Raw genomic sequence first — 14,583 nt, 5'->3', positions numbered from 1 at the left:
TGCTAGTTGATATCATTCTGCCAGATGATAAAGGCTTGCCTGTTGATGTTGATTAACCATTGGAATTCCAGGTCATTCTTCATCTTGTGTCCAAGCATGGTTTTACAAGTGCCAGTGATTGAAATCCTGAGTGTATCCCGTTGGCTTTGAATATCATCTGGATACTGGTTGGGCATCGAAGTACTGAGCATGGCCTGGAACTATTGACGAGAGGCAGTATCAGTCAGTTGTTCGAGGTTGAGCGTTTGGCGTCTCTGCTTTTTCTGCACCCTTCTTTTCCGTTGAAGATGGATGGAAAGGGTGGAGCAGAAAAAGTGGTGGTTAGTCCAGCAGTCATCTGCACTGATCATCCCTCTGGTGTTAAGTACCTTTTGTTCTCTTTGATGAACGATATTGTAGTCATTGAGGTGCGATATGCTAGAACAAGGGTGCCTCCAGGTTTTTTTTTTAAATTTGTTCTTATGGTGGAAGAGTGTGTTGGTGATGGTTAGGCTGTGTTCTGAGCATGTTGTCAACAGCAGGATGCCATTGGAATTTGTGTTTCCAACTCCTTCCTTGCCAATTATGCCTCTCCACAAGTTGCAATTCATCCCACTCTAGCACTGAACTCTTCAAGCAGGATTAGCTTATTCTCCTTGGGAACTTTGGTGAGAACATTGTCCAGGTTGGCATGGAAGGCCTCATTTGCTTCAGCTTGTGAGTCAAGTGTTGGAGCATATGCACTGATGACAATGACACTTTGATTATTTACTAGCACTAATCAAACTGTCATCAGGTGTTCATTGATGCCAAGAGGAAGCTCAGCAAGGTAGCAAATGAGGCTGTTTTTGGTGGTAAAGCCAACACTGTGGATCCTCGGCTCATCAGCTGCTTTTTCTTTCCAGAAGAAAGTGTAACCACCCTTCTCCTCTTTCAGCTGCCCATGGTCACCCAGTTGGGTTTCAGAGAGTGTGTGTGACAATATCAATCTGGAATCTCCTCAGCTCTTGGGTGATGATGGCAGTATGCTGTTCAAGTTGCTCACTAGATTGATTGTCCATGAAGGTCCATATGTTCCAGGCTCACAAATATACGAGTTTCTGTTTCTGACCACATGGTGGTGCAGATGCAGTGGTCCAGACAGGAGGTATGAGGCAGACTGTGTTCGGGCACCTTTTCTATCCCCATCCCCAACAGCCCCAGGGCTTAGAGACTGATCATACTCCCACTGCCTGTGTGCGAGGTTATGGTTAGGACCTGCCAAACTTCACTGTCCTGCCTCATTCACACCTTCCTGATTGCCAAAGGCTTTTGACCCAGGATGTTTATGTATTGATTCCCTTGCAGGAGGACACCTACATGTGACAGCTTTTTTCGTGAAGAGTCTGATGCTCCTACAGCCATCACATAGTCCTTGGCAGGGAGTGGCCAGAGTCCAATGGCATGGAGAACCAAGACGATAGGGGACCACCCTCTGTTTCAGCCTTCATCCGCCTTCACTGCCGTTTTGACCTGGAGACATCTTCCACCAGTTCTGCTGTTGAGGTCTTTGTTAGATCGTGCTTCGTCTGGAACCTCCCCCTTGACCCCCCTTGAAGCTCTGGATGGCATAGCCATAGCGCTTGGGATCATTAGTACACACAAGCTTCTCCACCATGGCAAGGTGGGGATCCAGGAGAAGACATATACATACATGTACAAAAGACATACACACACACACACACACACACACACACACACACACACACACACACACACACACACACACACACACACACACACACACACACACACACACACACTTACATGGCAGAGTGAGAGAGATGTGAACATTCTCATGCAGATGCACACACAGACACACCAAACAAACCAAATACATACATAAGCAAAGAACTGACCTACATGCACATACTCCGACTGATGGACAGTCAAGAGTCATCACTCAATCACACAAATACACATATAAATACAAATACAGACATACACACAAGCATTCACATGCAGATACAGACAGTATGACGCACTCTCCTCCATTATGAATAACCATCAAAGCATCCTTAAATGATGTATTTCACCTCCAAATGCTCCCATAAAGTGACTTAGTGTCCGTCACTAGAAGACTGGTAGTATGAGGACACTGTTAATGTGAAGACTGTAACAGTATGAATGTAAAACAGGTTGTAGCTGAAAGAGAGCATCTTTGATAGACACATTATTCGTATTCATGGAGAGTATATAGGGTTGACAGCTGACAGGACAGTTGACACTTGTTAAAGATTTGATTAAAAACGATGAGTAACGAAAAACTTCTTAGTACAGGTCTTTATTGATTTCATCTTCACACAAGGACCAAAGCAAAAAAACAAAGCAAAACAAAATCTCAAGGTTTCAATCCTCCCACCTTTAACCCTGTTCTGGTTAAAATCATGTTAGGCCACACAACCATACTTTACAAGAAAACTATAAGAATAACGCTTAACTATGAGGTACAGCTCCCTTCTTTTATAACACATTTAGAAAAAAAAGCCCTTCTTTAAGAAGTCCTACATACTTTCACTGAAAGAAAAAAAACACATTTTAAGCCCCAACGCTCCTTGTATTTAACACCACAGTCAACCATCTCTCTGAACTATCAGCATTATATAGAAATTCTTTGAAATATGCATCAATTTAGGTAAAAACTAGACATTCACACCTTTAAATTAGAAATTGATAATTAATTAAATAAATTAGAAATGCATCACTGATCAAAAAGTCTGTCTGCCAAATCTGATATCTGAGATTTCCACTTGTTCGTCTCAGGAAGGTTAGGCCTCTGACCACAGCCGTACAGTCTATGCCTAGCTTGAAACCTTTACTTTTATTCAGATAACTCTGTTAACCACAAGGCCAAAACCCTGATCCAGTGTATATTTATAAACTTATTACTTCTACTACCAGTACTATTACTACTTCATAAAATATTACCACTGCGCTGAAGGTGATGGAAGCATTGTGAAAGTAAAGATTTGGTAAATTAAATAAAATTCTCCTCAAATAAATACAATACATAATCAACAAGAAAAAAATATTAGTACATGTAGATATACTTGATTCTTGTGTCCAGTTATTAAAAGCTCAAATGTAGCATTGGTAAAGGTGGATTGATTACTGTGCACTTGTTGTTTTTTTGTTGCACTTCATTGAGATACTATTTAGTAGTCATTGGTGTTTATCATCACTTATATGTGATATATCTGATGTATCTAAAACCCAAATAAGTCACCGTATCAGGTGAAAATGCTGATGAAGTTGCTCAGAGGCCAGCTGTAAATGACTGTGGATGCCCTGGGCCACAACCGAGTGTGGATGCATGGATGTGTATAGAGAGACTTGACTTGTGCTCAGCACATACGCACTTTTTGTTACTGGCTCCTAATAAGTATCACGGGCCCCTGCTGCGTGTTACCCCTTGGTAAGCTATTGGTGCCCAGATTGCAACTATATCCATGATTTGAGTGTCGGAAACTCAAGATAGCTGCCACACGATCCAGGAAGGACCACAGCTTGCATAGTAAGCAAGGTAAGCATGGCCAGTATGCGTACCATGTCCGCTGCCACCACATGCTTGTCAAAGGTTCAATTTGGGCACCTCCCCTATTGAGGTAAGGAGAGAAGGCGAGTGACAGTTGTTGAAAAGAAGCCTCTAAATGACCGAACAATCCCAGCTGTCTTGTTGTTGGGGGCTCGGGCTAAAAAAAACCCACATCTAGGATAGCCTTCCTTCACTGGCCTATGCAACACAGATGTGAGATGGATTTATGAGTTTGTGTGTGTGAACATGTAAAATATAATCTGTGTTCTACATCTATATAATCTCACATATACATCTGCCACTCCCCCATTTCGATTTTTTTTCCTAGCATCCAGGATGCAGCATGGTTAGCTTTCCTAACTCGTCTCAGCCAAGTTAATCTGTCAGTTATTTGAGAGGCAATAACACAGTAGGTCTGGTAATTACCGTTATGATATATGACTCTTACTCAGAATACATTTGACAGCCATTCTCCATTGTTTCCCTTCACAGTAGGTGCTTGCTGCCTGTTTCGCAGCACAGCATTGAAAACCCTTGCTGCTTAATACTTAGAGAAGGAGGCCATATGGGGTAAAAGTAAAGGTATTATAAGAATATTTTGACATGGCAGGGCACGGTTTTACTGTAAGGCCATGGTAGTAGAATAAATGGGAAACAGTAGTAGTCTGTGTGAACATCTTTGTGCACGTGTGTGTGTGTGTGTGTGTTTGGCATGTGCTCGTGTGTGTGTGTGTGTGTACATACACACAGGGTGTTGTGATGCGTCTAGTGCAGCAGTGTGTAGTTGGAGGGAAGGTGCATGTGTTCTTCCAACCCGCTTGTGTCTTTCCTGCCCTTAGCTTGCTGCCACTGGCTAGCCTTTGTGGCGAATAGGGAAGCATCCTAGCGTGTAAGCCTTCCCTTGCCAGTACATAGCCTCTCCTTCACCAAGACTCCTGCCAGGCCTCCCCGTGGCCACACATGGTAACTGGGGTCTTGCGGCCCCAGGCTAACTTGACAGGGGATCTCGGAGCAGCAGTGGGCCCCAGAGATATGGTGTGCAGGCCCACCCTGGTGGACACGCCCTGGCACCTATCAAACCACTGCCCCGCTGCCTTGTGGGTGAGTCTGGAAGACATAAGGCTAAGGGAGCTTACCCCAACAGAAAAGCAAGCTGTGGTGGCACGCTTCGAGGCGGTTTCCGAAAAACTGGATTTCCGGCAGCCCCCTGCAGTTGTGTGGAGGTGCCGGTCATCTAGGGATCCCCCTTGCCATCGGAACCATCTCCTCTACAATCAAGTCATGTGGCGTTGGGAGAAGCGCACCCCCCATGCCACTTTAAAAACCATCTCTGCGCAGGTATCTTCTGCTATCTGAGTCCTCAAAGGACCCACAAATAGAAGAAGATGGTCATCATCGGGCACGATGGACAACCAGCAGCAGCATGTGCTCATTTTGCACTTCCGTGCATAATGTACATTATAGACATCAAACCAGTTTTCAGCTGCTCAAAGAGAATACAATATCCCGTGTGTCCTCTGTGTGCTTGCATGCATTTGCATGTTTGTATGGTTAGGTGTGTGTTACTCCATCTATTCTCAGTCTGAAACTTTCATCAGGTATCATCTCAATTCTCTTGTGTGTGTGTGTGTGTGTGTGTGTGTGTGTGTGTGTGTGTGTGTGTGTGTGTGTGTGTGTGTATTTATGTATATATATGTGTGTGTGTGTGTGTGCGTGTGTGTTTGTCTGGGGGAGTGTGTAGGCTTCTGTTTGTGGGTGTTGTGTGTTTTTATGTAGAGTGGTGTGCATGCATGTGTGTGTGTGTTTGTGTTTAAGAAATCAAGTCTGTTCTCAATCCCTCACTGTGATAATCACGTCATCATCCTGTCCTTTCCACAACATCTCCCCCTCAAAGTCCAACATTTTGTGTTTGCGGCAGCGCAGCAGAATGCCCACAACCTTGTCCGAGATCTTGACGTAGCGATCGAACAGCCTCCCGAACGTGATGATGGTCCTCCCCTCTCTGTCCTCAAAGCCCATGTCTCTGATAATCCAGACCATCTCTTCCATCTCCCTGTGGACGTGCTTCTGGGCCCGGTCGCCTCTCTCGGCCGTCTTTGAGCCCTCTTTGGGACGGCCATAGCCGGTATCGCCCTTGCGGAGGCGCTGGGCCATGGCGTGCTCGTGGTCAAACTCCTCACTGAACGGGTTGAGCTTCTGCCCTTCAATGTGCTGCTTGGACCACTGCTGCCAGCGGCTTTTGATGTCGCTCATGGTGCTGATCTTTATCTGTGGGGAAGAAGAGTGTGATTTAATTTGATCTATCTTATTGAACCACGTGGGGCAATTCATGCTCTGCATTTAACCCATCCTAGCTGTGTAGCTAGGAGCAGTGGGCAGCTGCCGTGCTGCGCCCGGGGACCAACTCCAGTTCGTCTTCCACTGCCTCGGTCTGGGGCACAGACAGGAGTATTAACCCTAACATGCATGTCTTTTTGATGGTGGGGGAAACCGGAGCACCCGGAGAAAACCCACCGCAGACACGCGGAGAACATGCAAACTCCACACAGAGGATGACCTGGAATGAGCCACAAGGTTGGACAACCCCGGGGTTCGAACCCAGGACCTTCTTGCTGTGACGTGACAGCGTGGTGGTGGCAAATAGGTTAACATCTCTTTAAGAGTCTCTTCTCCAAATTTGTTGCTATTGCCGTGGTTGTTATCATTATGTGTAATGTTTTTAAATGTCATGTTACGTGCTTGTGTCCCATGTGACATAGTGTACCAAGTCCAGTTCCTGCAACAGAACTTTTAAATGACCAGGATGTGAACGTTAGTGGAAAATGTGTCACCATTATCAAAAATGTGGTTTTTGAGCTGTTAAAATGTTGACGTTTGCTTTCTACCAGGTAAAACTATCAATATTGGACATTATTGCTACATTGGGAAAATAACTTTACCATATCACTGTCGATGAAAACAACATAGCTGTTCAACCTGCCCCCCCCCCCCCCCCGCTGCACTACTAACCAAACCCCCTGACTGCTGGTGTAGTACCAGAGATTTGGAGGTAGTTTGATGTCAGCACCAGAACATTTTAAAAAAGGAAAACTGTCAGTTTAGGGTGTATCTCCACACATCCAGTTATAGAGACACACCATCTTCTTCCACTTTGCTCTCCACCTCCCAAACTGACATTTTTGAACATTATATACATCCTTTAACCTACAGATAGCACAGCAATAATAAATAAAAGATGTGCTCCTGGTATGTCTGGTCAGTTGTTTGAAAATATAATGCCGCCATCATGCCATGGGTTCGGTTGCAAGGTAAATGGCCTATACCAAGACCAGCAGGAAAACACAGTACCACATCTAGTACCACTGAACCAGTACTGGTAAGTCATTGGCTTTATGTACCCGTACTGGTACATGGAGGAAGGAAGGGGACATGTTGGCATGCCTTCTATAGTGTATTAGTTTTATTTTGTCATGCAACACTATCTTATTATGTTGTAGGACTGATGAAAATGTATATTTTTAAATGTAAACATATTCTAGGCTTTTCACTAATGTTTTTATCCACATCATATTACAGCGAAGTCCGCAGTTGGATAGGCTTCAGTTCTTTTTTCACTGACGTTACATGAAACCAGTATTTCACCATTAAACCAACACCCCAGTTACCACAGAAGATTCCTGCCTCAGAGCTATTGATATATTATTGAAAGGAAAGAACTAATTTAGCATGGGGGGGTTGTTTTTTTGCTGTTTGGGGGGGGTTGATAGTTTGATATTGGGCGTCTTGCTTTGGAAGGAAAATGTCTGCATCAGGTTTTTCCTACCAATTTTTTGATACTCAAATACCAATCAAACAGTTTGGATAATCTGTACACAAATGTTACAAGAGTTGCATTTAACTTGTCAACAATCCAGGTGTGTACAGTCTATTTCATGTGAAATTATATTTATAAACAGTGAATTACTCATATATTCGAGCTTTTTGTGTGGTTATGTATGTATGTATTTAAAAGCTGACGAGCGGCTACTTTTTTTTATTACTCATCCACAAATCTATGTATATACACATGGGAAAAATAATCGGCCAAGTCTTGAAATACATGTGAGTGACTGGTGAACGACAGCACGAGCTGTAGTTCTTCCATAATTTGAGATGTCAGTGTTGATAAGTGACCCCACATCTTTAAATAGACCATCCTCCAGCCGGGGTAAAAAAATCTCCAGCTTGGCCTTTCCTGCTGCACCCTGGCACGCACCCCCCCCCCCCACACACACACACACACACAGAGCTACATTAAGTGGTATTTTTACAGTGAACAGATTACAGTAGTACGTTTACATGACACTTAGTCCGACTAAAACCGGACTTTTAAAATGCATGTAAACATGTTAGCTCGACTGAAATCGTAGTTGTAATAGTCGGACCCACACACCCACATAATGCGATTGGAATTCGATTTACTTCTGCATGTATACACCTTAGTCGGACTGGAGCTGGTCGAGACGATCTGCGCACGCGCTAACTTTCCGCGCGCCAAGTCTGACCCGGAAGTCGAACAGCGTAAACAAAAAGTAGAGCGTACAACACGTACGCTATGTACAGATTCGCAAAGTTGTCCATCTTTGTGCCAGTTTAGCTCTGGGTTGCTAACTGCTTCGTCTTCGGAGGGGTTGCTAACTTCCTAGTTCACTACGACGATTGTTGTGCTCTGCGTGTGTGACGTAATAGGTAAACCGGTAATGGCCCAATACAAACAAGCTGAAAGAGTGCATATCGCCACCTATCGTAGCGGAGCCCACATGACTCCCTCAGTAAATCGATTTCCCTCCCGCGCATGTGTACTGGGACCAAAGTCAGTAGTCCGACTAATGAACTAATCGAGCTATAACCATAGCTCGACTAAACTGTGCATGTAAACGTACTGAGATAACTCCCTGTAAGGTTAAAGGAAGGCTTGTACCGCCGATCACACTGAGACCAACAGTGCGGTCTACAGTTTTCCTCAACCAGGGGCAGGCTTCAGCTCATTGCTGACATTATCCGGCCCAAAGATGCCCCCCGTCGATGTTCAATGCGATCGGCGATGCAAGCAATCATTTCACATTGCAGGAAGTCATTTGATTCACATTTGTTATCGAAAATATCGTTAGTTGCAGCTTTAAACACGAATACAAAGTCGCAGGCCGGATTGATTCATACACAATCACACATGAGCAGGTTTTACTGTCTCTGCTGTCTCAATCAAAAGCCTTCTCTCTCTCTCTCTCTCTCTCTCTCTCTCTCTCTCTCTCTCTCTCTCTCTCTCTCTCTCTCTCTCTCTCTCTCTCTCTCTCTCGGAATTTTCCACAGCTTGCTTGGCTTCCAGGGCGGTGTCATTAGACTCCTTCAGAATGTGCTCTGTGAAAGGTGAAGCTTCCCCACCGAGGGACCTTCTACAAAACATCACACACTCAGACCCGAGACCCCCCTTAATAAATGCCTTTCTCTCTGCACCAACCCCAGGCAATCCATCTCTCTCTCTCTCTCTCTCTCTCTCTCTCTCTCTCTCTCTCTCTCTCTCTCTCTCTCTCTCTCTCTCTCTCTCAGAGGTTTACATCTCTCCTTTGGCCTCTCTCTTTGTCTTTCACACTTTGAGGATTTCATCTGTGTCTTTTTTTTCTTCGCTTTCTATCTTTTTGGGAGATTCTATCTCTCCTCCTGTCTCTACTCCCCTCCCTCTGTCCCTTCCTTAACGATATTGTCTGAGGATTTCTTCTTTCTCTCCCTCCCTGGATAATTGCAATCTCTCCCTCCTTCTCACTTTTTCTTTTTCCTTCTCTCTCCTTGAGGAACTATAATTCTATCTCTATTCTTTATTGTCTGGCTCTCCTGCTCTGAAAAATTCTCTCAGAGAATCTTTTTTTATCTCTCTCTCTCTCTCTCTCTCTCTCTCTCTCTCTCTCTCTCTCTCTCTCTCTCTCTCCCCCCCAACCCATTTTTCACAAGCTTGTTATTCCACCTGAAGGTCAGGTTTGGAAAGCACACCGCAAAGCATGACTATATTTATTTACATATATTCCATTGCATCATGGATGCACCGTTGATGAAGCTTTTTTTTTACGAGGTGGACCTGCTCTCCGCCGACTCCCTTTACAAGTGAGGGGCCACCAACAGGTTCTGTTTCCTTATTTAGGAGAAATTTCTGGATTCAAGTTATGCAACTGTTATGCTGTGATTGAACGGGTTGGTCACAGCCCCAAAGGTAATGACTGGATTTACTCAGGTGTCTTCAAAGGGGCTGTCTTGAGACTATATTTAAACTTGCTTCTTCACATGCATAACTTTATGACGTTATTTATTCTTTATTGTAGGGCATTCTCGGTCCTCTGAGCAAGCACTTTTGGGGCCTAGAGATGTGTGGTGGCTGCGTTAGCACGGTGCATCGTGGAGTTTGCTGTCGAATAATGGTGATCTCTACTAGAGCACGTTACAAAGCAGATGAAGCACACATCCCCCACACTCATCGCACGTCACGTGAATGATTTCAAACAAAACAAACAGACTGCATTGGAGACTGTCAGCGGTATAGCAAGCAAGTCATCACTTGTGTAATTTGATGGTGAATACTAGGAAGCCTATCAGCAGCACATATTAGACATGCAACAAGTGTAGACTCCTTAGATAAAGACATTTGGGTGTGCATTAGCCAGGGAAGAAACAGCTTCTTGGCTTCTCTCTGTGGCACACGTGTGTCCTGTCATTCGTCTATGTAAATGCACCCCAGTTACTTAGCAGAACTGGCTCCGGAGTTATTCAGGTCATCGTTCCTTCGCTTTACTAACTCATCATTTAATTTATTGATGCTCACATACAGGCAGGACATAGCAGCCCAAGCAGATTCCTTGAGTAGGTTGAAATAGAGCAGGAAGAGGTGACTGAGGTTAACAGGTTTGAGCCCCACGCAAAGCAACATGTGCCCATATAGGATTGCAAACGGACAAGCAGGCATGCCAGCTTAACCTGCAATAAAGACGCAAGACCCTTAAATTATTTCACATCATATAATTGCATAACGTTTAATGCCCTCACATAAGGAGAGGCAACTGTATTGGTGGCTACTGGTGGAGGTCGAATATCTGCCTAATTTGTAGAGAGCTTTACTTTTTTCAATCCACAGCAACAATAACTTGACTGTCCTGATTAGTTATTTATATCAGAAACACGTCACCCCTAATGGATTTATAATGTGGATGTGTCCTTGGCCCTTCCCATTCTATCCATCCTATTCTTTAATCATTTTCATGTTTCATTCTTTTCTGCACAGCTCCAGTTCATTTATTGTATGTCCTGCAGAAATATATACCTGTAATCGATCGGGAAACTTTTCCTTTTATCCGCAAACTTTTGCATTAACAAGATCATGACACGGTCTCATTACTTTACCTTGGGTCTGTTGATTTGCTTCTCCAGTGGCGGGTCCCCCTGCTCGCTCTTTGATTCGCTGTTGTCACTGAGCGCCGCATCCTCCCCCAGCCCGCTGTCCTCTGTGTCCACACTGCTGCTCCTGGACCCCAGCTTCCTCTCCTGGAGCATCTGCTTCCTGTCCTGAAGCACTCCACCTCCCCCGCTACCCTCAGTGCTCTGCAGCGCCCTTATCTGGCGACGGCGTGTTGGCGACTCGTTGCCAAGGAAAGGCTTGCTCGACTCCTCGGGCGCCGACTCCATCTTGCCTCGGATGGCGTTGACCACATCTCCGCTGCCACACTCACTGCGTTTGGGCTGGACGGTCTTTTTCACAGAAACCGTTCGAATCTTGCTGTTACTGGAGTCGCTGGCGTCCGCCGTTATCACACGTGGGGTGACGGTGAGTTTGACCACGTGGTTGCGTTCCTTCTCTTCCTCCTCCTCTACAGAGGTCGGCATCCAGCCAGTCGGGATGGTGTCTTGCTTTTCTGTGCGTTCACTGGCCCACCCCTGCCAGCTCTTTGCCAAGCTAGCCACCATAGAGGCACACTTGATCTTCCTCACCGCCCTCACAAACGGCCGTGGCTCCTGGGGTGGAGCTGTACTGGTGCCGCCGCTACTCATAGTGGTCCTGGGTGCGTGTCAGGGCGTGATGTCTTCCGAAGAAAAAAGGCTTCCTCTTGTCTTCTTCACTTGTTCTGGTGGTCCCAGGATCCTGTCAGATGCTGTAGCACTGAACAGATTTGTTGACATCCAGTTTTAACTTACTTTGCAAGTCAGTTTTCTTCCCTTAGGAAAGTATAACCAGCATACAGTGGGGTCTTGACTGTAGCGTGAATTCCAGTGTCAGAGATATTCCAAAACTGTGGTGAAAAAAAAAGATAATGAAAAGACAAATTCCCTACTAATTTAAGTCAAAGCTTTAACATCCCCAAAAAGTCTTTTTTTCCCTACTGTGTCAATTGGTAAGCTAAAACAATAAAGGATTTTTTTAAAATAAATGCTAAAATAGAAAAGGGAATCTGAACAAAAGCGATTTTAAAAGTGAACTGCCATCTTTGTGTGCAAAATGTTCTTCTGTACAGTGTCTGGGTGAGAGAATCTAACCTTGATCAAACTCAGCCTTGGTTACTTCAGAGAATGGCTGGCTTCAGGTGGACGTTCAGTTCAGTGACCCAGCCTGGGGGAAAAGACCGGTCCAGAGCCCTGCAGGTAGTTAGTCAGTCAGTAGGTGAGCCGGTGGTGTGAAGAGTGAGAGGAGTTAGCTTTAATCCTCTGTTGAAGCCCCACTGGCTCCTCACTGGCCTTTAAATAAGTAAGGGTTGTAAAGGAAGTGATGTCATAGTGCCCCGCGTAAGGCAGGAAGAGGCAGTGTCAACATTACTGCAACTGAAATACATGTGCACTCCCTCCTCTCATGCACAGCCACATAGACACAAATAGAAAACCACACAAGCACATACACACACACGAGTGTCTAGAGAACTAGAGAAGGGTGTCACACACACATACACACACACATACAGTAACTCTCTCACACACACGCATGCAGTAACTCACACACACACATGCACACACACACATGCAGTAACTCTCGCACAAACACACGCGCGCACACACACATATATATACGTATATACAGTAACTCTCTCTCTCACACACACACACACACACACACACACACATATGCAGTCACTCTCATACACACACAAACACACACGTGCACACACGCACGCACACGCACACACACAGTAACTCACACACACACACACACACACACACACACACACACACACACACACACACACACACACACACACACACACACACACACACAGTGACCTGGGGTGGAATTTCCCCCAGGAGAGCCAGGGAACAGGTGGCCAGTGTGTGTGATTCTGATGGTGACACAGCTTGGACGTTTCTGTCCTTACACACAAATACACTGAAGTCCCTGGCATAAACAAGCTTCAGCTCTGAGTCAGTATGCTATAGATGGGGAATATGGAATATGTGTTGATTTTATATATATATATATATGTGTGTGTGTGTGTGTGTGTGTGTGTGTATGGTATGTCTTCATGTCTTCATTCACAATCCCAAAAGCATCACTTTCTTTTATGGAAAGTCTTTGAGGCTGTGGCTGATGCTTTGATTAGTTGTGTGTGTGTGTGTGTGTGTGTGTGTGTGTGTGTGTGTGTGTGTGTGTGTGTGTGTGTGTGTGTGTGTGTGTGCATGCTTGTATGTGTATTTGTGGGCATGAATCTCAGTGTGAATTCCTGTTTGATCATGCCTCACACATACAGGTAATAATGTGATTTAGTGGATTTAAATAAAGCATCTTGCATGTCATTGATTGTGTGTGTGTGTGTGTGTGTGTGTGTATGTGTGTGTGTGTGCACGTGTATGTGTGTGTTTGCATGTGCTTGTGTGTGTGTGTGAATGTTTAAGTCTCCTTCTGTATATGTGTGAATATGTGTGTGTGTGAATTTCTGGCTCGTGATTCACGAGCTGTATATGAACATAGTGACTGTATTAAAACACCATTTGCCCTGCTGTGCTGTATTGCAAAAATAAGTTTTCACAGGTCATCAGGTAGAAGTTTGTGGTATGATGGTTTGACATGTGTCCTGTGTTAGCACTCCTTTGACTATCACACTGCGGAATGATTGTAGGCTGTTTTTAAATTTTGCTAATGACTGGGCCCTATACATGGGCACACGCGTGTGCATTAATTGCGGATTGTACCTTTAAGAAAAAGCTGGTAAACTGCTGCAGCAGTTGTCTGCCCAACATCTGTCATTGTTTTGGTCAGACTTCGTCAACGTTGTTCACTTTATTGCTTGCAAATGACAAAACCAGCCAATGCTGCTGCTCCTTCTCTTCTTTTGAGGTGCTCAGTTGTGTTCATTTCTCACATTTACAAAATTTACCTGATGACAAGAAGCGCTCGCGTTGTTGCAGTACTCCACATAGCCATGGTGGCCCACAACGTTCATTACGGACTGTGCCTTTAATTAACTTATTATCTTAGGGGTTAACGATGATGCTGAAATCAACAGGAGTTAAGACTGTCAAACGAGCCTAAAATATGTATGATAAACATGGCATACAAATGTGCAAACGATTTATTTATTCTTTGGTCCTGCCAACATTCATGATTGTACATATATAGAAAATATATAATTTTATTAATATATTCTATAATTGTAATTATTTCATTTAAACATATATTTTATGCATATTTATATCGACAGTTATATCTGAGCTTCAGGTTCTCTTCTTAATATGTAAGCACTATATTGATACTTTGTTTCCTTACCTAACGCTGGAATATCTTCCCATGGCCTTCAAATGCCGTGCACAGCTATTTCTGTGGGAGCGTGCATGTGAAGCAGCTGCTGGCTTGAAGTACAAGTCTGGGCCAGCAACACGAAATATGACACACACACACACACACACACACACACACACACACACACACACACACACACACACACACACACACTCTCTCTCACTGGAAACCTGAGATGGCCTGTGTGTAGATATTTTTGTCCCTCAAACACAGAAAAGTTATCCAGCTTTGT

General features: G+C 44.5%; 1 protein-coding gene across 1 annotated transcript; it reads right to left on the bottom strand.

Annotated features, from left to right (window-relative positions):
- Positions 1-5,383: 5,383 nt before the first annotated feature.
- On the bottom strand, positions 5,384-11,620 carry abraa (actin binding Rho activating protein a). The gene is made up of 2 exons (XM_056275317.1): positions 10,976-11,620; positions 5,384-5,821 (listed from the first exon to the last, which is right to left on the bottom strand). Exons 1-2 carry the CDS (start codon positions 11,618-11,620, stop codon positions 5,384-5,386), a joined length of 1,083 nt encoding a protein of 360 aa, XP_056131292.1.
- Between the last annotated feature and the right edge of the window lie 2,963 nt (positions 11,621-14,583).

The sequence above is a fragment of the Lampris incognitus genome, chromosome 2 (genome assembly GCF_029633865.1).
Source record: "Lampris incognitus isolate fLamInc1 chromosome 2, fLamInc1.hap2, whole genome shotgun sequence".
In the NCBI taxonomy this organism is placed as follows: Eukaryota; Metazoa; Chordata; class Actinopteri; order Lampriformes; family Lampridae; genus Lampris; species Lampris incognitus.
This window is presented reverse-complemented; position numbering and strand designations above follow the sequence as displayed.